Source organism: Carcharodon carcharias, chromosome 25 (genome assembly GCF_017639515.1).
Source record: "Carcharodon carcharias isolate sCarCar2 chromosome 25, sCarCar2.pri, whole genome shotgun sequence".
NCBI lineage: Eukaryota > Metazoa > Chordata > Chondrichthyes > Lamniformes > Lamnidae > Carcharodon > Carcharodon carcharias.
Window position 1 is genome coordinate 2,361,706 of NC_054491.1, and position 23,669 is coordinate 2,385,374.

General features: G+C 42.1%; 2 protein-coding genes across 2 annotated transcripts in view; one reads left to right on the plus strand and one right to left on the minus strand.

Annotated features, from left to right (window-relative positions):
* Window positions 1-1,033: 1,033 nt before the first annotated feature.
* Window positions 1,034-7,700, plus strand: LOC121269493 (uncharacterized protein CXorf65 homolog). The gene is made up of 6 exons (XM_041174091.1): window positions 1,034-1,058; window positions 2,254-2,340; window positions 4,095-4,211; window positions 4,823-4,897; window positions 5,678-5,785; window positions 7,621-7,700. The coding sequence occupies exons 1-6, from the start codon at window positions 1,034-1,036 to the stop codon at window positions 7,698-7,700; spliced, it is 492 nt and encodes a 163-aa protein (XP_041030025.1).
* An 851-nt stretch (window positions 7,701-8,551) lies between these two features.
* LOC121269494 (potassium-transporting ATPase alpha chain 2-like) overlaps window positions 8,552-23,669 on the minus strand; it is a 61,451-nt gene continuing 46,333 nt past the window's right edge. The window contains exons 15-22 of the mRNA XM_041174092.1: window positions 19,806-19,974; window positions 18,245-18,399; window positions 16,384-16,507; window positions 14,645-14,790; window positions 12,046-12,179; window positions 11,524-11,625; window positions 9,919-10,010; window positions 8,552-8,612 (exon numbers count right to left, since the gene is read on the minus strand). Coding sequence (XP_041030026.1) covers window positions 8,584-8,612; window positions 9,919-10,010; window positions 11,524-11,625; window positions 12,046-12,179; window positions 14,645-14,790; window positions 16,384-16,507; window positions 18,245-18,399; window positions 19,806-19,974 — 951 coding nt within the window. The 3' untranslated portion in view covers window positions 8,552-8,583. The remainder of the gene's footprint in view (window positions 8,613-9,918; window positions 10,011-11,523; window positions 11,626-12,045; window positions 12,180-14,644; window positions 14,791-16,383; window positions 16,508-18,244; window positions 18,400-19,805; window positions 19,975-23,669) is intronic.

Consider the following 23,669-nt stretch of genomic DNA (forward strand, 5'->3'; position numbering starts at 1 on the left):
ACCTTTTATCCTTTCTACGCTGCCTAGTGTTAGTTTTTCCCCAAGGCAATCAGCACTGTGCTTGTGCATTGGGCACAAGCTTAAAAGGGAGTAGAAGCAGCCATTGGGCCCCTTATCTGCATATGATAATTGCCTAACATGCTTCTAATGTGAGTAAAGGATGCCTCTTGTATGGCCCCTTACTAGAATGGTGTCCAGAATGACCCGCAGCAGAACTGTGCTCACGCACCTGCCATTTTGGACAGAAGATGGCACCCACTGTATCAAAATCCCAGGTCCTATGGAGCCAAATTTCTAACCCGTTGCAGTCGTTTCTTTTCTGGTCATCTAGAGGCACATATCCGAGTGCCCCCATCGATTAGCTGTGGTACATCGAGCTCTGTGGGGTCTATCATGCCTACTTGAAAGGGTAGACTGGGCCTGTATTTAAAAGGCAGTACCTCCAAAAATTTAGCATTCCCTTAGTACTATACTGAAATGCCAGCCTAGATTACATGTTCATATCCTGATGTGGAACTTGAACCCATAATCTTCTGATTTAGTGGTGCTACTAGTGAGTAAACCCAAGATAGAAAAAGTAGAAGCTAAGTAATTGGATAATAAATCATATTTATTTACTGAGTAATGAAATAAGATCAGGTTCTACCTAACCCAAGGAACGGGACAGTATGTTCCTTCATGCTAGTAATAAATTGTAAATGGCCTTTTAAAAAACCATTATGTTAAAAGCACTGAGGATTAGATTGGCAGGTTAAACCTCCTCAACAATGATCTTTTCTTCTTCTACATTACTTTTGGAAAGTATCCACTGCTTGTTAATAATTAATAATATACCATATTTATCATTGATTATATTTTGCTTCAATTGAATCATTTAAGTATTTGCTTGCTTCAGGATAGGAACACGTTGCAACATGCCCAGTCTTGCATTGCTTTTGGTACTTAAATGAATGTTGCAGTTATCATCCAATGGACTTTTATGTCGATGTGTCAGAATTGTGTTAGAGTTTTACTGTAGTAATTGTAACACATCATGTTTATTACCGTGTTATATGGAGGTAAGTATGAGAATCCTTTCAACAGTTAAAATAATTGCCTGACTCCCGGAATCAGTATCTTTAGTTTTAACTGCAGGATCCTATGTTTCTAAACCTGGGTTTTATGTGATAAAAGTTAACAGTCAGTATAAATTTGTGACTCTTTGGGCTGAAGGTTCAGCCAATTAAAAGTGAAACATCTTTTCCAACTACGATGCAGCTTCAGCCAGGAGCAGAAGTTAGAGGATTTACAGTAATAGAAATAGTTGTCATCGTCGTCAGCTGTCCCTCTTTTCGAGCATAACGTCCACTCAGGGTCGTGAGTTTCTGTCATGGGTCTTCATGTGACTGAACAGGTCAAGTCTCAAACTGCAGATCTTTGGGCATATAATATTAGGTAACAGATGAAATGAGCATAATGTAGGGTGGATAGAAAGAAACAATTTCCTCTGGTGATGGAATCCAGAACAAGAGAGCACAACCCTAAAATTTGGAGCTGGGTCGTTCAGGGGTGATGTCAGGAACTGAGGGCGGGCTGGTGGTGGTGGAGGGGGAGAATAGAAATCTAGTCACCCCCGATAAAAAAACTGCCAAGGCTAGATCAATCGAAAATTTCTGAGATTCATAGATTTTTGTTTGGAAAGCGTATGAAGGGATATGGAACCAAGGCAGGTAATGGAATTATGATACCGATCAACCATGATCAGGCTCTTAGGGCTGAATGGCCTGTTCCTTTTCCTAGAATCTGCAAAGGCTGGTATTTATACAGGCCAGGAAGATCCCAAGCTCCAGCCCATCCTCTGTGTTGAGCTAGTGGACCTCAGTATGAGTAGGAGATGGAGCTTTACAGTTGTCTGCAACAGCTCTTTGGGTCAGTCAGTTTCCATTCCCAAAACTAATCTTTCATCCTGTGTCCATGTCAATGTCCAGCTGTGTACATACCATTGGTTTGAGTATCCTAGCCTATCTGGCTTTAGATATGAGGAATGGATGGGCAGTTGGTCTAGATAATCAAGAAACTTAACTCCAGCATGAGTTAGAACAATCAGGAAATGTAGGGGAAGAAATTAGGGGAAAAATTAAACATTTAATAACAAATGAAATATTGATTAGGCAAGAGGTTAAATAATCCTGTGTGTATTCATTGGCACAGAGGAACATCTTCACAGAATCCTGTGGTTTTATAATAAAGTAACCATGTGTGTGTTCACTGCAGATAATGAATACGCTCTCTTCAATGCAAACTGTAAGACTCAGATTTTGCTGGACTGTATCAAAAAGAACTGTCACTATGAGACTGAAGGTAAGAGAATTGCCACTTTTCACATCCTTCATGTCACCAAAGAAAAACAGTCCCTATTTATAGGTAGGATGTGGCATTATTTGTAATGAATGCACTGCTTATATACTCACGTTGTCCTCTGACCCTCAACGCAACTCCAACATTGACACACACCCACTAAATGTCACGCAGCACACATACATTAATTTGAATATGAATTTTCAAGCTCTTCATAGTGAGTGGCACAATTTTAAAACATGTAAAAGTGGCCTGGGATCCATTTTGCATGGTTTCTGTACCAAATGTAAAAATAGACACAGTGATCAACAAACAATTGGTGAAGGTTTGTGTCAATAACTCTCCACATGGTGAACTCTTGATCTCAGTCATATATTCAAGGAGGGGCAGAGGACAAGTGTTTTTCCATGGGGAAATAAAATAAGGAGACTCAGAAGGAAAATCTGTCACTACCATCTTGTGTACCACCTAGAAGTGGTTTCATCAGAGGCCTAGAAGCAGAGTTTGTAAGTTTGGACCCACATTCTTTACCAGGGCTCACGGGGAAATCCAGAAGGTAGAAAAGGGGGGAAGAAATACTTTGGCTGTAAAGATCTAGTCAAAACAAGAAGTTCAAGTTGTCTAACCCTCCTGTTTAAATGTATTATTTTACCTGTTCTCAATGCAATCATGAAAGACTTTTTGAGTGAGGAAAAGACTGAAATGTAAAGATGGTGATAAGAACATTCAGTGCAGTTTGTAGCATGATTAGGGAAATGTGAAAATCCCTATGGAATGATTATTTATAATGTAGCTTTGGTGGAAGAGCTACGGAAACCCTGGGAAAATGGCATGAGTTTATTATAAACTTTCTTTTTCCAAAAGTATTGATGGATAACTCCAGGTGATGTTTCCATTTGTAAGGAAATCCAAAACCACTAGTCATCAATATATGATAGTCCCTAATAAACCCAAGCAGGAATTCAAGAGAAACAGCTTTATCCAAAGAATGGTTAGAATGTGTTAACAGTATCTGTGGACCTCGGATGCAGTACAGCTCCCAGTGGATGTGACCTGAGGGCCAAATTGATCGAGTGGGAAAGTGAAAGATCTTTTGTACCACAGGCTGAGTTGGAAAGACTGAGATTGCACACAGTGCTGCATTTTTGCGATGAATAATGTGTGCGCTTTTGGTTGTGTAAGATATATCTTCATTGTATTGACTATTTACAGTATCATCCGCCTGTAACTTCATGTTTAATTTACTTTGGTTCTAATTCATGTTAAAGTAAAAGTTACAAAAAGTTAAGTCTTGTTAGTAATTTCTTCATTTGTGGGTCATATGGTAAGTATGGCCACTTTGGTTTATGGTTTCCCCAGTGATTGTAACAATAAGGTGAGCTGAGGAGGCCAAATGGAACAGAAACAATGGTGCTCACCAGTTTAATTGAAGAGCCTGTTCATGTGCTGTTAATTCTACGTAATTAATCCATCCATTGGCTAATGAGTATCCTTACTGGCAGATCTGCTGTTGTGGTGTGTTAATAAGTCATGATGGGGTAACATTATTAGTAGAAATATTGCAGTTTTGAAGTCCAGGCTTTCAGCTAACTGATAAACTAACTGTTGGAGCCAGCCAATGAGAAAACACTTCCAAAACATGCTTCCACCTTCAAAAATGGAGTAAGGAGAGCAGAGAGTGAATAATTTTGTTAGGTAGCAAAAAAGATTCCCAGTATTTTTTGCACTGACACAGTTTTGATGTGTCTGCATTTAAGCTGAGGTTGATCTAGCGGACGACAGCGGACAAGTGAAGAATCTACCACAAAACCAACATTGCTACACCTCTGACATCCTGACTGAACGACAAGTTTATATTCTTCTTGGTGTGAGCAGTAAGTAAATTCCTCTAAAGAAAGAAATAAACCAGGTAACTACATAGAGACCAACCAGCCCATGAGGATAAGCTTCTCAAGGCCAGAATAAAGGGTAAAGTTAATGCTTTGAACGAAATTGATTCATTCATATCTGAAAATTTTATAGTGTTCTTTGAGGAAATAGTGTATTGGTGAAAGGAGCACTGTGGGTGTTTTATATATATGTGAATTTTCAAAAGCGTGAAAACAACAGTAAAGGTTGGGAAGTGGAGAGAGAAAACAAACTCATGTTACTTGCAACTGGTGTTAGAGTTTGGCAAGGCAAAGCTGAAAAATATTAAAGGACAAGTAGTGGAATTTCAGGTAACATTCATTCCTGGAAGGAGAAGCTAGAGGATTCTATGTTATTCTGTAATATAGTCCTGATGACTGGTAGAGTGACACATGGGAACCCCTGTAATCGCTGAGCTAGATCATTCTACCCTCCCAAAGGGGAGGAGGAAAGCAATGAGGTAAGAAAACAGCAGCAGTTAAATCTAAAAGGAAGGGTTGGTTTAAGAATCTGTTATTTTGCCTTCTGCCTTGGAAAAGTGTTTCTCACACTGAGTGTGCATTTCTGTATCTTCTAGAACCAGCCTGTGCCTCGACACCCATGTATATGCCATTACTGAACAACAATAATATTGTCAATTCCAAATTCCTAGGTAGGTCAATATTAACAGTTTCCATTCTTCATATGGGAATTAAGAAAACAATTCTGCACATCAATATGTAGAATGAGAATTAACACATCAAACATATCGTCGTAATACATTTTGAAGCTAGTGTGTAAAAACTGCCATGTAGTTACAATTAAAGGAGCTTGCCAGTTAGAAAAGCTACTCAAAAGCGGTGGTTTCTTATACAGGCAGCCTAATGCTCCACACATTAGGATATTTTTTCATACAACAGTGATCCTCAATGTGCAGAGTTCCTGGTATCTCTTCTGCTGTGGAGTAACCTTGAATGGAAGAAAAAAATGGATCACTAATAACCCCGGGGGGTGGGGTGGTGGGCTGGGTGGGGGGTGGTGGGGGGGTGAAGAGTAGTGGAGTTATCTCTCTGGCACCTCCTAGAATATATGGAGAGAATTTCACCCCCGCTTGCCAAGGCATAAAATGACGCAGGGTGACATCATTTAGATTTTCAATTCAGCAGGTCTGCAGCCCATTCGGCTGTGCACCCACCAAACTGTCAAAGGCCTGTTAAGGCCATTAATTAACTAATTAAGGCTATTGAGAAAGCTACCCGTCCAACCTTCAGGGTGTGGGCAGGCGAAGAGCCCAGGCAGCCTTCGCATTTTTCATGGAACCTCATCCCTGGGTGGGATGAGGTTTCATGAAGGGTTTATAAATTAAATAAAGTTTTTCATTAAATTTCATTGACATGTCCCAGCTCATGTGACACTGTAAAAAACAACACCCTTTGCTTCCTTTACCCTGAAGCTAAGCTCGGAGCCCGGTTAGACTCTCTCACTCAGTTCCCAGGAAAAGCAATGAAGTCGAACAAAAAGTCCCCATCACCATCTCCCTCTCGCTCATCCACTGCAGACGGTAAGAAAGCTTATTTACTGCGGTAGCTTCGGTTCAAACTGGACACAAACTAGTACAGCTATCCCCTGTTTAAAGCACCTTCTAATACTGCATTTTCATATTGGCATCATTGGTGAATTAGGGATGTTCCCCAGTGGCATCGCCGCCATTTTCATTCCAGCACCAGTTACTGAGCATGCTCAGTGTGTTTAAAATCAAACTGTCATTCGCCTCTCCCGCTAACCCTCACCCCATCCCCCACCCCAACCCCCTCTCCTCTCCTCCACCTCCACCCCTCTCCTCCACCCCTCTCGTCCTCTTCTCTCCTCCACCCCTCTCCACGCCTCTCCTCACCTCTCCTCCACCCCTCTCCTCCCTTTCCTCCTCCCCCCCACCCCTCTCCTCACCTCTCCTCCACCCCTCTCGTCCTCTTCTCTCCTCCACCCCTCTCCACGCCTCTCCTCCACCCCTCTCCTCCCTTTCCTCCTCCCCCCCCTCCACCCCTCTCCTCACCTCTCCTCCACCCCTCTCCCCCCTTTCCTCCTCCCCCTCTCCTCACCTCTCCTCCACCCCTCTCCCCCTTTCTTCCTCCCCCCCTCCACCCCTCTCCTTCCCCCCACCCCCCCCGGTTCACCACCTCCCTGTTCCCTCCTTTACATTCACAGCTCCTCTCGCAAGTCCAGGAGAGGGAAGCGAGATGTAAGTTGAAAGAGTTAGTGCAGTTAAGTTATTAAGAGCTCGTAAGATAATTTTTGGACAGGTTAGGTTACAAGGCAACTGATAGTTTTCTAATATAAAAATTACAGGTCAGGACTGTAACCTGCTCTTATTTTCTTACTGGAAGTGATTTTGTTTAGAGCGTTTCATTTAGCACTTTTTTAGAAACACATCAGGAGTGCTAAATGAGGAATAGCTGTATTGTTACCACTGACTCTGTTGTAGCCACGTTTCTTGGATAATTATGGGCTCTACCAAAAATAGTTTAATTGACCACATACCTCTGGCTGTTTGTGAACATTGTTTGGAAAAAATCTGCGTGTATTTGCCTAGATCGCAACAAAGGCTACTTGTCAAAAAAGGTAATTTATTGGCTCTTAAGTGCATTGGGGTGGGGTCTGAGAATATAAAAGATGCTAAACAAGCACTAGTTATTTCATAGTGCTATATATAGAAGCCAGTTTTTTTTTAAATTAAAAGGTATATCAATAACTCACCAACATTCCTGCTGGTTAAGTATAAAACAGCATTAGAAGAGACCTGTAACATTCTGTTCACCTTCCTAACTGGACAAATAGTGCAGATGACAGAAAACCAGAACCTGCATTTATGAAGCACTTTTCATGACTTCAGTATATCACAAACTGAAGTTTATTACTCTTGTAAAGTAAGAAACAGAGCAGCTAATTTTTGCACAGCAAGGTCCCACAAACAGCAATACATGTCTAGTTTTTAAAGTGATCATGGTTCAGAATAAATGTTAGCCAGTTCACTGGCAGAACTCCCTTGCTGCTCTTTGAATCATGCTTTGCTATCCTTTATATCCGCCTGACTGAGCCTCAATTTAGGGTCTTAACCTTATCCAAAGATATTTCCTTCAGTACTGCAACTGATGTGTGAGCCTCGATTACATGCTCAAGTTTCTACAGTGGAGTTTAAACACAAAACCGTCATATATGTAAGAGGTGGGAGTGCTGCCACTTAATTTCTTCCCCCATGCACTTTCACGCATCAAAATAGGTGAGTTAAGAATTATAACCAAGTTTATAGTGATTTGTATTAGTCCTTTTTTTTCTGCAGTTTTGTGTTAAACATGATGCCTGTTTCCTGTAATATTGTTCCCATATTTTGTTTGTCAGGTAAACAGAGTGCTTCACCCCACGGCAGACGTAAAAACACCCCAACACCTCGGTCTGGGAAACACACTCAAGACACTTAACCGTGATGTTGCATTCAATTATTTACCTTGATCAATATTTATTGAAACTATCATTTATAAACGGAACTATTTTCTGGTCACAAAATTTATGAAACTGTGGCTTTTCCAATTGTTCCACAAGACTAGTAATGGAAGCAATAAAGCAAGTGATTGTCATACCCACGTTAAACTTTTCTCCCACCCATCTTAGTGCAGGTATTATCAAAGTAAATGAGTTAATGCCATTAAAATAGCACTTCTATTTTAATAGTTTGTGTTTTATACAACATTGCCCACAGGCTTGTTTCTAACCCTCTTAGTTATTGTCCCTCTTCACCTCAGAGGTTTATTGTAGAGTGTTTTGTTATCATCATAATCCTACATGATACAAGTATAAAATTGTGAAGTAAAAGCACAACAGAATATATTAAAAGCTTTCATTTTCTATCGATTCAATAATTAGAAAGTTAATAAAGGTGCAAATTAGATGAAAGGCCACATACAATTATTTAATTAGAAATTCATTTGTGCAAACTGTAAAGGGCTGGGATATAATTATATGGATGTGGATTTTTTTTTTTACATTAGGCCTGAACCTGAGTTGCTTCTAAAGAACCCGGTGGAGTGAAGTAACCAGCTACTGTTTGGTGTGTTTAAACTGAAATATCTCCAAGTGTAAAATACCAAAATTACTCCTCTCCAACTTAGGTTACATAGAAGCAAAATATGTTGAAGAGAAAATTCTAATGCAGTTTTAACACATTTGTACAGCCAAGTCGTGAATGATCCTTCTTTCTGCATGCTTGTCTGTTTGCTGATGCTGGCTAGACCTCATCTTCTCCAGTCTTATAGACACATCTGAGATCTTCAGTCCGTTGGTGAAGGGGTTGCATATAGTTGGTTTTCAATAGTACATGTTTTTGTCCCACCAACCTGTAACAATCACATTATTCTATGAATACTTGAATTATTCAATAATTCTCTTCAGACTATCATGAATTAATAAATGTGCAATACATGTAACTAAATTACAAGATTTTGCTATTAACAGATAAAAGACATAATAGTTGTTCAGAGCGGTATGTGCACAATCACCATTTTGTATGATGTGAAATACATTCTGGCAAGAAATGAAAATTCCCCAATTGTAAAAGCCCCACAAAAAAAACTTGCAAATTCTGAAAAAAAGACAACTAGCGCAATTAACGAAATGAAGTAAAATATGTCCCAGGAAAGAATTAAAGTAAAACTTAAGACTGACAACGTGAAGGACATGCTTGAAAAACTCAGGCCCCAACATCCCCGATGAACCAATTTCAGCTTGTGGAAGTGGCAAACTCTGCACGAGGATACATCTGTAGTTATGGGGGACAATGTTCATGTCAGCATGCAGGGGGATGGCCCCGCTTGCCAATGCGTAAAATGACACGTGACATTGGACGTGCGTCCCAACGTCATCGTGCGTCATTCCGATCTTTTGTCCGGCACCTGCCGAACTGTCAAAGGCCTGTGAAGGCCATTAAAAAGCCCATTAAACTAATTATCAACGCTGCTCATCCAACCGTAAGTTTGGCGGGGGGCAAGCAAAGAGCCCAAGCGGCCTTCTTGTTTTTCAGGAAACCTCATCCACGGGTGGGATGAGGTTCCCTGAACGTTTAATAGAATCTAAATAACTTATTCACGTTTCATAAGCATGTGACACTGTCACATGAGGGGACATGGCTAAATAATTTTTTTATCTTTATTTAAATATTTCAATATGAACTTAATCTCCCTGAGGCAGCTTCACTGATGAAGAAAGAAATTGTTCAGGCAGGATTGCAAAGTGAGGATTTATATTCACGACAGCCCTCTGCAGCATTGCATGGCTCATTAGGGCCACTTCGAGAATCTACTGCAATTCCTTCCTTTTGAAATGATGCCCACTTCCTCGTACATTGTGTCATCCATGAGATAAAATGGACAACGTTCACAAAATCTCCCCTTACAAAAGTGAAGAAGAAATCATTCAAGAAAGAACTGTGAATTTGGGATCAAATGTCAATTTTTTTGATGCTTTTCTTGAAATACTTAACAGGTACATGGAGTTAGGTCAGTTCACAGATATCCAGCTGAAGATGGTGTGTAAATTGCAAAACCATGAATTTAGTGAAAGGTCACCGGTGCCGGGTATTTTCTACACGTTCATTTGTCAGCTGCAATGAAGTTAAAAATTTAGGACCAATTCATAAAGACTTACTTCCAGGGTACCTGCGAATGAAGAATTTACGGATTTCATCGTACACAAAAATTAAAATTGCAAAAGGTGCAACCACAAACCAGTACTGAACCCTGAAAAGGAAAAAATATTTGATATTAGAATTTATGCCGTGTAACTAAACATATTGAACTCTTTCTACAATAACGAATCACAAACAAAATCTCGTCTCCTGGGTCATGGTAAAGAGTATCTTTGACTTTTGTATAATGGTTTTATATAAATTTGTGCACCATTTGTGAATCTCTGTGTAGAAGTGCAGTCAGGCACTAAAGGTCAGGGTTTATATACAGAACTGCAGGAAACAATGTGACTGCAATTTAAAATTTTATGCAGCTACCAGCCAATTTTAATTTCTCTAGTTATGGAGCTAAGTAACCTCTTTGGTAACAATGGCCAGAATTTTCAGGTCAGCAAGTGGGGGCCGGGGCAATGTCAGCACATGTCATTCAGATCTTCAGTTCGGTGGGTGTGCACCGGAGTCAGCTGCTCGCCCGCCGAACTGTCAAAGGCCTGTTAAGAACATTTAAATATCAATTAAAGGAATTAACGGAGCTGCCCGTCCATCCTTAAGGTTGACGGACAGGTGAAGAGCCCAAGCGGCCTTCACATTTTTCATGAAACCTCATCCATGGGCAGGACGAGGTTTCATGAAGTGTTTATAAGTTGAATGAAAGTTTTTATTAAAGTCCATTGACATGTCCCAGCTCATGTGACACTGTCACACGAAGGGACATGCCTTAAACTTTGTTTTTTCTTTCTTAAAATTTTTGAAAATCAAACTCATCTCCCTGAGGCAGCTCTGTGCCTTGGAGATCTCTGTGCTCTTTCGCATGGATGCTCATGCATGAGAGGCCCTGACTCTCCCTCCTCCTCCCCCACCCGCACAAGGAGCGCTCAGTGTTTCCGGGTTGGCGTCATGCTAGTAGGCAGGCCTTAATTGGCCCACCCACATTAAGACTAATTAAATCAATTAAATGAGCTGCCCGTCCAACCTTAAGATTGGCGGGCAGGTGAAGAGCCCAGGCGGCCTTCGCATTTTTCATGGAACCTCATCCACAGGACGGATGAGGTCTCGTGAAGTGTTTATAAATTAACTAAATTTTTTCATTAAAGTTCATTGACATGTCCCAGCTCATGTGACACTGTCACATGAGGGGACATATCTTAAAATATTTTCAATTCTTTATTTAAATGTTTGACCCTTAAACAAATCTCCCTGAGGCACCTCTGTGCCTCGGAGATTTCTGTGCTCTATTACACGCGTGTGCAAAAGAGCACAGGCCCAGACTCAGGACATCTCCCCCCCGACCGTCCCGCACAGGGAGCGCTCAGCGCTTCCGGGCCAGCGTCACGCTTAATTGGCCCACCCATGTAAAATGGCGGCGCGCACTCGATCGGGGGGTGCCGATCGGGTTTGCGCTCACTCCCACCTGCCCCTGCATAACCCCCCACCATGGGAAAATTCAGCTCTATGTTGTTAATAAAGACTTGCTGTTAACATACTCCATGACTGGAAGCCGTGGTGTCCGACGCGGGATTCTTCACTCAGAATGCTAGAAAACGACATTAGTGTGAATTCCTCACCTAAGAGGGGTGAAGTGAAGGCTGCTTTGCATCCCTGGGCAATAACAAAACAGAAGAGCTATGCCAACCTGAGAGAGGAGGCCTAGCCAGAGCACTTTATTTCTAGAAAATATAAAGAAAAATTACTGGTTCAGAAACTTTAAAAAAAATCCCACTCCCCCCATTTAGCTTCCCAGTATTCCCATTCCCAGTACCACATCCCTTCTCCTTGTGTTCATGTTGTCATCCCTTTTGCATTGTCACCCAGATGCCATGAATGCCCTTCCATGATCAAACAGCTATGAGACAAATAAGTGTTGCAGGAAAAGTACCTCCCCATACATAGTTCAGAAGTAAATTCTGTACGAGTACTAGATAATTGTACCATCCTTTTCAGTGTTTGATCTGAAACTTGAGTTTCTTTTTCTCACTTTCCTGATACAAAATTTAAAGTTTAGCAATCAGGGTTTGCTTTCGCTCCAATCACTTCATAAAGTTAACAGTGTAAGCTATGAAAGTATCGCAGAAAATCAGGTGACCTACCCAAATATACCCTGTTGGAAAATGGAGTTCCGCCTGGTTTTACGAATGATTAAGTCAGCAAGCTGTTCTATGACAATTCCAACAAAGAAAGCCGTGTAGCAGGTCCACTCCATGTACAGTCTCTGTTGATAGGTCTGTAGATAAGAGATTTGAACATTTACTGGTGTGTCTTCAGCAGCAGCTTACCTGGAGGAAGCAGTTTCCCCAGACAGCCCTCTCCATGCTGACTTGGATGGCTATAGGCTAACAAGCTTTTAAAACAAGTAAAATGCTGGAAATACTCGGCACACCAGGCAGCATCTGTAAAGTGCGAAACAGAGTTTCAAGTCGACCTTTCATCGTGGATCAGAAACGATGGGTTGAAGGGATATGCGGATGCGTAAAATGCCAGAGTGAAAGGAACAAAGAGTTCCAGGAGGGTTAGAGGGCTGCAGAAGATCACAGAAACAGGGAAGCCATGAAAGGATTTAAATACAAGGACCCAGTTGCACTTTTTTTTTGTGCAATTCCCTGAAATCAGTGTAATTGGCTCAAAAGATTGTGGAATTTTAAGCACAACTTGAATTTCTGACATCCTTTGTGCTCATTTTTTAAAATGACATACTAGAAGCGGGCACAAAGCCCTGGGGCAGAATTTTGCCATCAGCGAGCAGGGGGCAGGGGGCAGGGCAGAACCCCCGATGTCATCCTGCCCCATTTAAATTTTCAGGAAGGTGGGGGCTCAGCAGAATCAGCTGTGGGCCCACCGACCTGTCAATGCCAAAATGAGGCCACGGACAGGATCATTTAAACAATGAAAGGACCTGCCGTCCAACCTTAAGGTTATCGGGTCGACCAGGAGCTCCGGCGGCAAATACAGAAAACATGAAACCTCATCCAGCGGCAGGACGAGGTTTCATGCAGGGTTTTAAAAAATATAATAAAGTTATAGTGTAAATTATGAACATGTCATGTAACATTGTCAAATGAGGGGGACATGTTAGGGAATCTTTTTCTATTTTTAATCTTTTTCAAAGTGCAAGCGATCTCCCTGAGGCTGCACTTAGTCTCAGGGAGATGTGCGCTCTTTCATGCGCATGCGCAACAGAGCGCACACTCGCTTTTGGGGAAATCCACACCCCTCCCCCCCACCCCCCCAGCCCACACAGGAAGCTCTTCCCGCCAGACGTTACACTGGGCGGCCTTAATTGGCCCACCCAGGTAAAATGGCGGCACGGCCCGCTTCTCCGGCGGGAATCAGCTCTCCACCCGCCGGAGATCGGGTCAGGCTCGCCCGCTCGACAGGCAGAAAATTCTGCCCCTGGTAAATTAAAATCACCGTTAGAGATTTCCGCAAATTAGGCTCGTTTGCAACCTCCAAGGAGGCTCTAAAAAATTAAGCTGGGACTCCTAGGTGCAAGGTGACTAAGAGGTACATTTTTAAAAAGTTTTGTACGAAATTTAAATAACCTTGGTAACTGAACACTTCCACAATCTGACTAGAAAATAGTTTTGTATATTTTTAAATACCATCTTCAGTGTTTAAAATCAGATACTGTCAGCTGGTGGATTGGCACTGTGATTTAAAATGCTTATTTTGCAATAAACCCATTTTCAATGTATTAGCAAAACTATACCAAGTGTTAAAAGTACCACCCTTAAATGTATCAAGGGTGTTTTAAAAAAAAGCTAAAAATTGTTTAAACTGTGAATTTTAAACACGCGCAATTGCACTGGTTCATAACAGATTTTGCATTTGCCAATATATAAATGAGGTTGAGCGGAAACTCAGGGTGGGGGTGTGTTAGACATAAAACAATTTTGAAAACGGGCATAATTTGTGCTGGGATCAGCAATTATGTTCAAAGTGGAAACTCTACTCCCAGGATTTCAAAGCTTTAAATTGGAAGCACTGGGACGCAGAAAACCAATGGCAAAAATAAGGATTGTGCGTGAGCGGGAACTTAATGTGGGAGAGGGTGCTTGCGGCAAAATTTTAGATAAGCGTACAGAGGATAATGGATGGGCAGTCAGCTGGAAGAGTTTAGAAATAACCACATCTCAAAATGACACAGACATGAAATGAATGTTTCGGGGGCAGATGGGCTGAGGTAGTGGTAGAGTGGAGCAGTGCTATAGAGGCGGAAGTAGACAGTCTTCATGATGGAGAGGATATAAGGGCAAAAATTCATCTTGGTTTAAATAGGATGCCAAAGTTACAGACTAGTTCAGCCGGAGACAGTGGCCAGATAAGGGATGAACTTTGTGTCAAGAACCAAAGACAATGGCTTTGATTTACCCAAAGGAGAAAATTGCAGCTCATCCAAGACTGGGTTGACTGTTCAAGTTAAGCTGTTCACTGCATAGGCAGTAGACAGGCCAGGAGAGCTAGATCCAAGTGTGATCGGTGTACATGAAGCTAATCTCAACACTATCAACAAAGATGGCTGTAAGTTATTATAAACATCTAAGTATGCATAAATTATCAGCTCTGCTGGTCTTCATAAGTGACTGCACTTCTCAAAACACTTGAGATGTCCTGAGGACATCAGCGTGTTATATAATTGCAAGTTCTCTGAAGATAACGGCTTCATAATGCCTCAAAGAGCAAAATTCATACCCATTCTTGTCCATAGCTGTCTTCAACGTCATTATTAGTGGCATCTTCCCAAGTTAAACGTATGCCAAGAACCCTTGAAGGAAGCCAACCTTGGTCTGCCAAGACAGTGAAGTAACAAAGAAATCCTCCAACTGACTGTGTCACACCTATGTATACAGGTAAAATCAGAGAATCAGTCAAGTTTCCACATAAAGCTATAAACTGAAGATGGGCATGCAAAAACAGATACCAAATAAGGAGGGCAAAAATATTCATGCAAAATGGCTTCAAAAATTTGTTTTCTTTCATTTAAAAAAAGTGTAACTTATCTAATTTTTATTAGATCCAGAAGCAGGATCCAGGATCAAAAATGTTGCTTTCATCAAAAACACTATTTCACTGCTCTTTGCAATTCTCTGTTTTTGAAAGCTGCTGCATTGGCCAGGTGAAGCTTCACAAGCCTGAAGAGATACATTTTCCAGTGAGGCTAGATTACATATTTGCACACTCAAATTGCTTGTGAAATTCAGTGAAGAGGCTATGTGGATATTTATTGCAGCTTCATAGTTACATGTTCAAAGACACAACTATTTGCCAATAATCTATGCTCTTCTAATGACCAGTTTCCTTGTTGATTACTATTGTTACACATTAGTCAGATATAGTGAAAATGTGAGAGAAATTACTTTTAGGATTCTTTTAGGGAATGGGCATAGGCCTTTCAGATAGATCATGGCTGAACAGGACCTCAACTCTGACTTTGATCCATACTCCTTGAAGCCTCTTCCCTAATAAAAATCTGTCAATCTCAGACTTGAAAATTGCAATTAACCCATCATCCATAGTATTTTGGTGGGAGAAAATTCCAGATTTCCACTACCCTATAAGTGAAAATGTGTTTCATCACTTCACTCTGAAATAGTCCAAGTCTATTGTGCCCCTTTGTTTTGGAATCCTCCACCCAAGGAAACAGAGTAGATAGAGAAAAGCTATCAAAAGCCTTGATTATTTTAAAGACCTGAATTCGATCATCCCTCAATCTTCTAAACGTTTAGGAATGCAAGCCAAATCCAAGCAATCACTCCTCCCTTTATGAGGAATACACCCTCCTGTCCAGTCTCGCCCTTGGAGTTTTTGCTTCATTTTCATCACCATTGGAGCTTGTGCCTGATGCAGACTAGTACACGGCACTTATTCCCAGGCCAACCACAGCTCCTGGAAACTCCTCATCCAATTTTACCAGCCCTCGATTGCTTGCCTCTGCTCAGTATCTTCCTCTGCAGCTACTTAAGATCCAGAAAACAGCCCTGGAGATCAAACCTGTCAATTTCCACTCTAGGGCACTGAACTCCATTGTTCATTGTCACCACTGCAGCTCTTCCATGTCTGAAAGAGACTCAGAGGCTTGAGTAGAGAAGCTTACAAATGAAAAAAAAATCCATTAAGATAGTTTCCTGCATAACTTTTAACAAATAGAATAAAACGGTTGAAAAGGGAAAGTAGCAAAAAAAAACCCTTTAAGTTAAGTTGTTGCTCAAAGACTGACAAATGTCAAAATATGTACTTTGAGAAAAATCCATTGAACCTAGAATGCCAAAATTGCAGACAATAGTTTGACTACCATTAAACATGCATTTCTAATATTATTTAACTGGGATTGACCATCCCAGTACTGAAGATAGTATTAAAACTCCACTCATGTACAGCAAATAGGGTAAACAAACAAGTAAATGCAACCAATTTGAAGGTTCTCTACTCACCAACTTGTAGATATGAATATGACGCAAGCTGCAAGTTCACCAGCCGATCTTTGTTGGGGTTTCGGGGTTGGACATCCATTATATCTCTTTCAGCTTTCTCATAGGCCAATGAAATCGATGGGATCTGATGATGAAGCAATAGGTTGATAAAAGCTTTACTGATAATTGTGACTCAAAAACCTCTGCATGTGCGCAGGAGCAGAGGGACCTGGGTGTATATGTGCATAAGTCATTAAAGGTGGCAGGACAGGTGGAGAGAACAGTTATTAAAGCATATAGTATCCTAGGCTTTATTAATAGGGGCATAGAGTACAAAAGCAAGGAAGTTATGCTGAACTTGTAAACGGCACTTGTTAGATCTCAGCTGGAGCAGTGCACACAGTTCTGGGCGCCATAATTTAGGAAGGATGTGAACGCATTGGAGAGAGTGTAGAAGAGGTTTACAAGAATGGTTTCAGGGATGAGAAACTTCAGTTATGAAGACAGATTGGAGAAGTTGGGACTGTTCTCCTTGGAGAAAAGAATGTTAAGAGGAGACTTGATGGAGGTGTTAAAAATCCTGAGGGTGCTGGACAAAGTAGATAGGAAGAAACTGTTCCCGTTCGTAACAGGATTGAGAACGAGAGAGCACAATTGAAAGTGATTTGCAGAAGAAGCAAATGTGATGTGAGAGAAAAAAAAATTCACACAGCGAGTGGTTTGGGTCTGGAATGCACTGCTTGGAAGTGTAGTGGAGGCAGGTTCAACTGAGGCATTCAAGGGGGCATTAGGTGATTATTTAAATAGGAACAATTTGCAGGGTTATAGGGAAAAGGCAGGAGAATGGCACTGAGTCATAAGGCTCATTCGGAGAGCGGGTGCAGACACAATGGGCTGAATGACCTCCCTCTGCACCGTAACAACTCTGATGTGTTATATGAATATCTGCATTCAAATACATAATAAAATAAAACAAAAGGACTTTGTACTTTGGTAAGGTTTCCTCCCATTCAAAGGGGGGAGACCTTTCTGACTCAACTTGTGCCCTGACATCTATACGTTTTTGGTACTGAGTTTCACTTAGCTCCTTACAGGGCCGCAGCAGTATATTTGCAGTGTTCTTTTCAATATTTAAATACTGGGCTGAATAGCAGCAGCAACTGTAGAAAAATAGTGGTGAGCAGCTCCTTAACCCAACCTCAATTTCCCTCCCCTCTTGCCCCGAATTGCTATTGGTCTTCCTTTTTTGTATTATTTGTTGTAAATGCTAACGGGGGCAAGGGCCAAACCCACATTCCCACCTACCTGATTAACATCGCTTCCTGGAAGGGTCTGGTGATAGCTCTGAGGTAGCAATGGCAATGACTCCATTGTCCCAAAGTGGAGGGAAAGAGCAAAGTAAAAGCCCTCTTTCCTTACAGTACAACTCCTATGCCTCTAATTTGGTGGGCTTCGGTTTCTGTGCAGGCCTGCAGCTCTCTTCACACATGGGGCTTTTCCGCTCTTTTAAAGTCCCTGGCCACATCCTATAATGCAGCTGTGATGAGTTTCATGATAGCAACACATGAGTTCCCTCCTCAACTTTCGTAGGCTGCCTATTGCAATATTACTTGAAGGGTAAAAACGCATCCATTATTTTGCAATGACCCAACATTCTTGTCAGACTGTCCTCTTATGTACGCTGACAATAATAAAATTAGTTATGTGACCTTGAATAATGTGATGTGTGAAAGGGAAAACGTAACTTGAAATTAAACTGTCCGCTATCTTTCAATCCATTAAGAATGAAGCAATCATTAACCAGCAATGAGAGTAAGGAAAGAGGGAGGAAAGAAGATAAGAAACTGGTATAACTGATTCTAAAGCATGAGTAATTACTTACAATATCTGTACCCAAGTCAATGAGGAGGATGGTAATAGTACCGATGGGGAGCGGTATACTGGCAACAACGTACACAAGGAATGGACACAATTCAGCCATGTTCTTGGTTAAGGTGTAGGCGATTGCCTTCTTCAGATTGTCAAAAATCAGACGGCCTTTTGAACACATTAAACTGATTTAGTAATCAGAAAACATCCACAGTCTCACACAAATTGACATATTACAATGATCTTTATGTATTCAGTTGCAAATCATAAAAACACCAACCTTAAGGGATGATTGAATGCACAATGTAGACATTGTTATTTTCCAGATTCCCAACTTAATTTCCACAAACCCTAACTAGAGCTGAATAATTGGCCTGGAAATATTTCAAGTGTGAAGACCAGTCAATTGGAGTTCCTCCTCCTTGTTGACATTCCTGCCCTTTTATCTCATGCAGCTGAATTCAAGTCATGTCCAGATTGATGAGATAAAAATCTCTTTCAATGACTTTATAAAGATGACTGAATGAAGTAACACAACTGAGTAAGATGGTTGCAAATGCTGCATCGTTTTTGGAAGGACTGTGCCCAAAGTATTTCTTACTCTCTCCCTTTCCACACCTGCTAGGTAGCAACATTTTCCACTTGTATTTGGATGCTGAATGGATAAGGGAAGAACATTGATTTCTGAATTACACATATTGGGCTGAATTTTATCTTGGTGGCAAGGGTGCCGACGATGGGCCAGAAAGCAGGGGCAACCCCACCTCAGCCATTTGGGGGACCCCCAGTTGCATTTAGGCCCATCATGTAGTTAATAAGCGTTTTTTAAAATTCATTAATGGGATGTGGGCGTTGCTGGCTAGGCCAGCATTCATTGCCCATCTCTAATTGCCCTTGAGGTGGTGGTGGTGAGCTGCCTTCTTGAGCTACTGCAGTCTATGCCATCGGAGCTCCTGTCCCTTTAAAAGGGACAAGAACCCACCCCCCAAGAGCTGCCGGACAATTGGAGGGCTGGCAGCTCCTCATCCCAGCAGTGCTACCTCACTGAGAGATGCAGCTATGGATGCTTTTGAACAAGGTGAGTGGGGTCGTGCATCGCCAGGGCTAGTCATAGAGTCACTGACAAGGGGGAGGTGGGTGTGCGGGAAATGTGCAACTGGTGAGGGCAGAGGGAATGTTACCACAGGGGGCAGTCTTTGCCATCAGGGTGCTACTTATTGGACCTGGGAGCTCCTGATTAGGAGGAGCCCCCACCACTGAGCAAACAGGGAGGCTGCCAGGGTTCAACAAGCGGTGTCCCCACATGCTAGCAGTGGCAGGAAGAGGCCCTTAAGTGGCACAATTGGCCTCTGGTCCAGTGGGAAAGCCATCTTCCACCTTGCCCACCACTAGCAGAATGTATGAATGGTGATGGGCACTCCCCTTCCCTACTTCCTTCACCGTATTTTGCGCCCGTCCTCCGAGCCCATCCCTAGAGAGGGCTGCTAAGATCCAGCACACTGTTTGTAACCTGTGTAAAAAATAATTTACTTTCCATCTCATCTTTATAGCGATATGTATTTTATGGCTCTTACCTTCTTCCACTCCAGTAACTATTGAGGCAAAGTTATCATCCAAAAGAATCATGTCTGCTGCATTTTTGGCTGCATCTGACCCCACAATCCCCATAGCTATTCCAATGTCTGCCTTCTTCAGAGCTGGTGAGTCATTGACACCATCTCCTGTAACTGCCACGATGGATCCCTGGTATACAAAGAGGAAGGAGAACCTGATGAGAACATCAAGTGCCCAAGAATCTTATGGTTGAAAAAATCCACAATGCTTTATATTCCCTAATCTTCTACAATAAATGTCAAACTTATTGTAACAGCAGTAGTTAGTCACTGTGGCCAATATTTGAGGTCAAATTGCAAAGGGAATAATCAAACCAAATATAGGTTGTAAAGACCGTTTCACCAGCTCATTTTGTCTTTGTAGGACGAATAACATTTCTGAGAACGGAAAAAAAGATTCTCCATAGTCCATTGCATTCAATCCATGAAGGGTCTGCAATGTACTGCAAGGGATGTTGCATGGGATAACAAGTGACTTTTTCATTCTAAGCTACTTATTGTATCCACATACAAGATGCTTAACTCCCAATGATGTAGAATGACCAGGATATGTTGCGATGCTTACTTATCTTCAGAATGTTATAACTATGTTTAGTTGCTAAACTGTGGGTATCACAAAGTTATGCCAACCAGACCACTTCCTTGTCTGGGGAAAATGTGCACAATCCAGATTTAAATTAGATCAGGTTTGTCTAAACTGTGACCTGGAGACCAGGTGCGGCCTCCAAATCCCTGGCAATACAGCAAAATCCAGACAATTGAGTCCTATTTGGGCTTTTTTTTCTTATTTGCACATTTTGCCCATTATAATTTTGTGGGCTTGGAGATATCAAAAAGGATGTTCTCAATGCTGTTGCCTTATTGGTGTCTAAGTCTCAAATCAGAACACAACAAACGGTTACTGTTCCAGAAGAGGACACATGATTGGACTTCCACCTGGGTAAAGATAGATGGTTTAAAAAATGCTGGAAATACTAAGCAGGTCTAGCAGTGTCTGTGGAGAGAGAAACTTTTAATGTTTCTAGTCCAATATGACCTTCCTTCAGAACTGAAGGGACATAGAAATGTCATGGGTTTTACACTGTCAAAAAGGGGGAAGGGTCAGGTGGAGCAAAAGGGAAGGACAGGGATGGGTTAGAGGGTAAGAGAGATTAAATACCAAAGATGTCATGGGACAAAAGGCAAAGGGAGTGTTAATGGCTGTGGTAAAGAAACAAAGCATAGGTCCAGAATAAGTGTTGATAGTAGGTTAAAGGTCAGTGCTGTCTGAAAGCAAAAACAAGATACAGACTGGCACTTGGCAAAAAGAAAAATGAAAATGGAGGACAGAGTTCATGGTCTGAAGTTGTTGAACTCAATGTTGAGTCCAGAAGGCTATAAAATGCCTAATCAGAAGATGATTGCTATTCCTCTAACTTGCATTGGGCTTCACTGGAACATTGTAGCAGGCCGAGGACAGAAATATGAGCATGAGAGCAAGATGGTGAATTGAAGTGGTAAGTGACCAGATGGTGGAGGTTATGCTTGCGGACTGAGTATTGGCGTTCTGCAAAGTGGTCACCCAGTCTGTGTTTGGTCTCCCTAATGCAAAGGAGCTGCATTGTGAGCAGCAAAGACACTTCTTTCAATTTAATGTATTGTAAGTAAATCACTGCTTCACCTAGAAGGTATGTTTGGTGCCTTGGACAGTAGGAGAGAGGAGGTAAAGGGGAAAGTGTTACACACCTCCTGTGATTGTAGGGGAAGGTGCCATGAGAAGGCGATAAGATGTTGGGGTAATAGAGACCAGGGTGTCATGGGTAGAATGGTCCCTTTGTAATGCTGACAGGGGAGGGGAGAAGATGATGTGTTTGTTGGTGGCATCATACTGGAAGTAGGGGAGGACAATCCTTTGAATAAGGATAGGGTGGAAAATGAGGACAAGGGAAAGCCTATCGTAGATCGGGAAAGGAAGGGGTGAGGACAGAAGTGTAGGAAATGGGTTGGACATGGTTGAGGGCCCTGTCAACAACCGCCAGTGGAAATCCTCAGCTGAGGATAAAGGAAGATTTTGGAAGCGCCATTGTGGAAGGTAGCATCATCAGAATAGATGCAACAGAGACAGAGAAACTGGGAGAATGAAGGGAGTCCTTACCGGATGCAGGTTAGGGTAGTTAAGGCAGCTGTGGGAGTTGGTGGGTTTATAATGAATAAAAGCAGACAATCTATCCCCATAAAAGAGATCAGAGAAGTCAAGGAACAGCTGGGAAGTGTCAGAGATGAATCCGTGTGAAGGTGAGAGAAGGATGGAAAATGGAAGCAAAATTGATGAATTTTCCAATTCCAGACAAGGAGGAAGCAGAACTGATATGATTATCCATGTACCAGAAAGAGAGGTTGGGAGGCTGCTTTAGTGGGACTGGAACAAGGAATGTTCCACATACCCCATAAAAAGATAGGTATAACTAGGGCCTGTATGGCTACTTTTTTTATTCGTTCATGGGATGTGGGCGTCGCTGGCTAGGCCAACATTTATTGTCCATCCCTAATTGCACTTGTTCAGAGGGCATTAATTTTTTTTTTTAAAAAGTCAACCACATTGCTGTTGGTCTGGAGTCACATGTAGGCCAGACCAGGTGAGGACAGCAGATTATTTCCTTCCTTAAAAGGACATTAGTGAACCAGATGGGTTTTTACGACAGTTGACAATGGTTTCGTGGTCATCATTGGACATTTAATTCCAGATATTTATTGAATTCAAATTCCACTATCTGCCTTGGTGGGATCTGAACCCAGGTCCCCAGAGCATTACCCAGGCCCCTGGATTACCAGTTAGGGTCAGGAAACTGGAAATTGTTGAAATGATGTAGGGTCTCAGAAAAATGACAAATATAGATGGGAAGAGGCTGGACAAAGGGAGAAAAAAAAGAGTCAAGATTGGAAGAAGTAAGTTCAGTGGAACAGGAACAGGATGAATCAATGGGTCAACTAGGACAATTCTGTTTGTGAATTTTGGGAAGGAGGTAGAAATGGACTGTAGAGGGTTGGGGGACTATAAGGTGGGAAGCTCCAGAGGAAAGATCTCCAGAGGAGATAGGATTAGTGACAGCCCTGGAAACAATGGCCAAAATTTTACGTCCCATGGACAGATGCGTGCCTGACCCACCTGGCCACGAAATAGTGAGAGATGACATCGGGCGCGCGTCCAGATGTCATCGCGCGTTTGCGTGATATCTCGCTCAGCAGGCATGCGCAGCAGTCAGAAGCGCACCTGCCAACAATTAAGTGGGCAACTAAACCCATTAAGGAGACAATTGAAAGTGACTTTTCATGGCCCATCCACCTTTATGGTTGGCAGTGGGGTTCAATCAGCCAGGCAGCCCTTACACTTTTGCTCAAGCCTCGATCCAGGGCAGGATAAAATCTCTGTGGGGAAATAAAATAAAAGCATATCCAGGGAATGGTTTTTTACTGAGGTCTGCTTTCAGGTGCTTGATTGTGCTGCATGGAGATATTTTGCAGCATATTTGTTGTTTCCTGATTCTGTGGAGGTCTGCAGCTCCCCGAGGCAGTTGTCACCCTTCAGGGAGCTCAGTGGAAGCGCTCACCAGCACCCGCGGTGACGTTGGCCCTGCTCTCTTCCTGGCCCCAATAGTAGTGCTGAGCCTCTCTCAGGCCGCGTTTCACACTGGCCGGGGTTAAATGGGCAGCCAACGCAAAATCACAGTCAGGGGCCCATTTCCTGTCCGCTCCCGAGTCTGCCGATCCCATGCATCCAAAAAGCGAAAAATTCAGGCTTGATGTTCGTTGGTGGAGTCATGTTCCAGTGGGAGGTAGGAAAAAGTG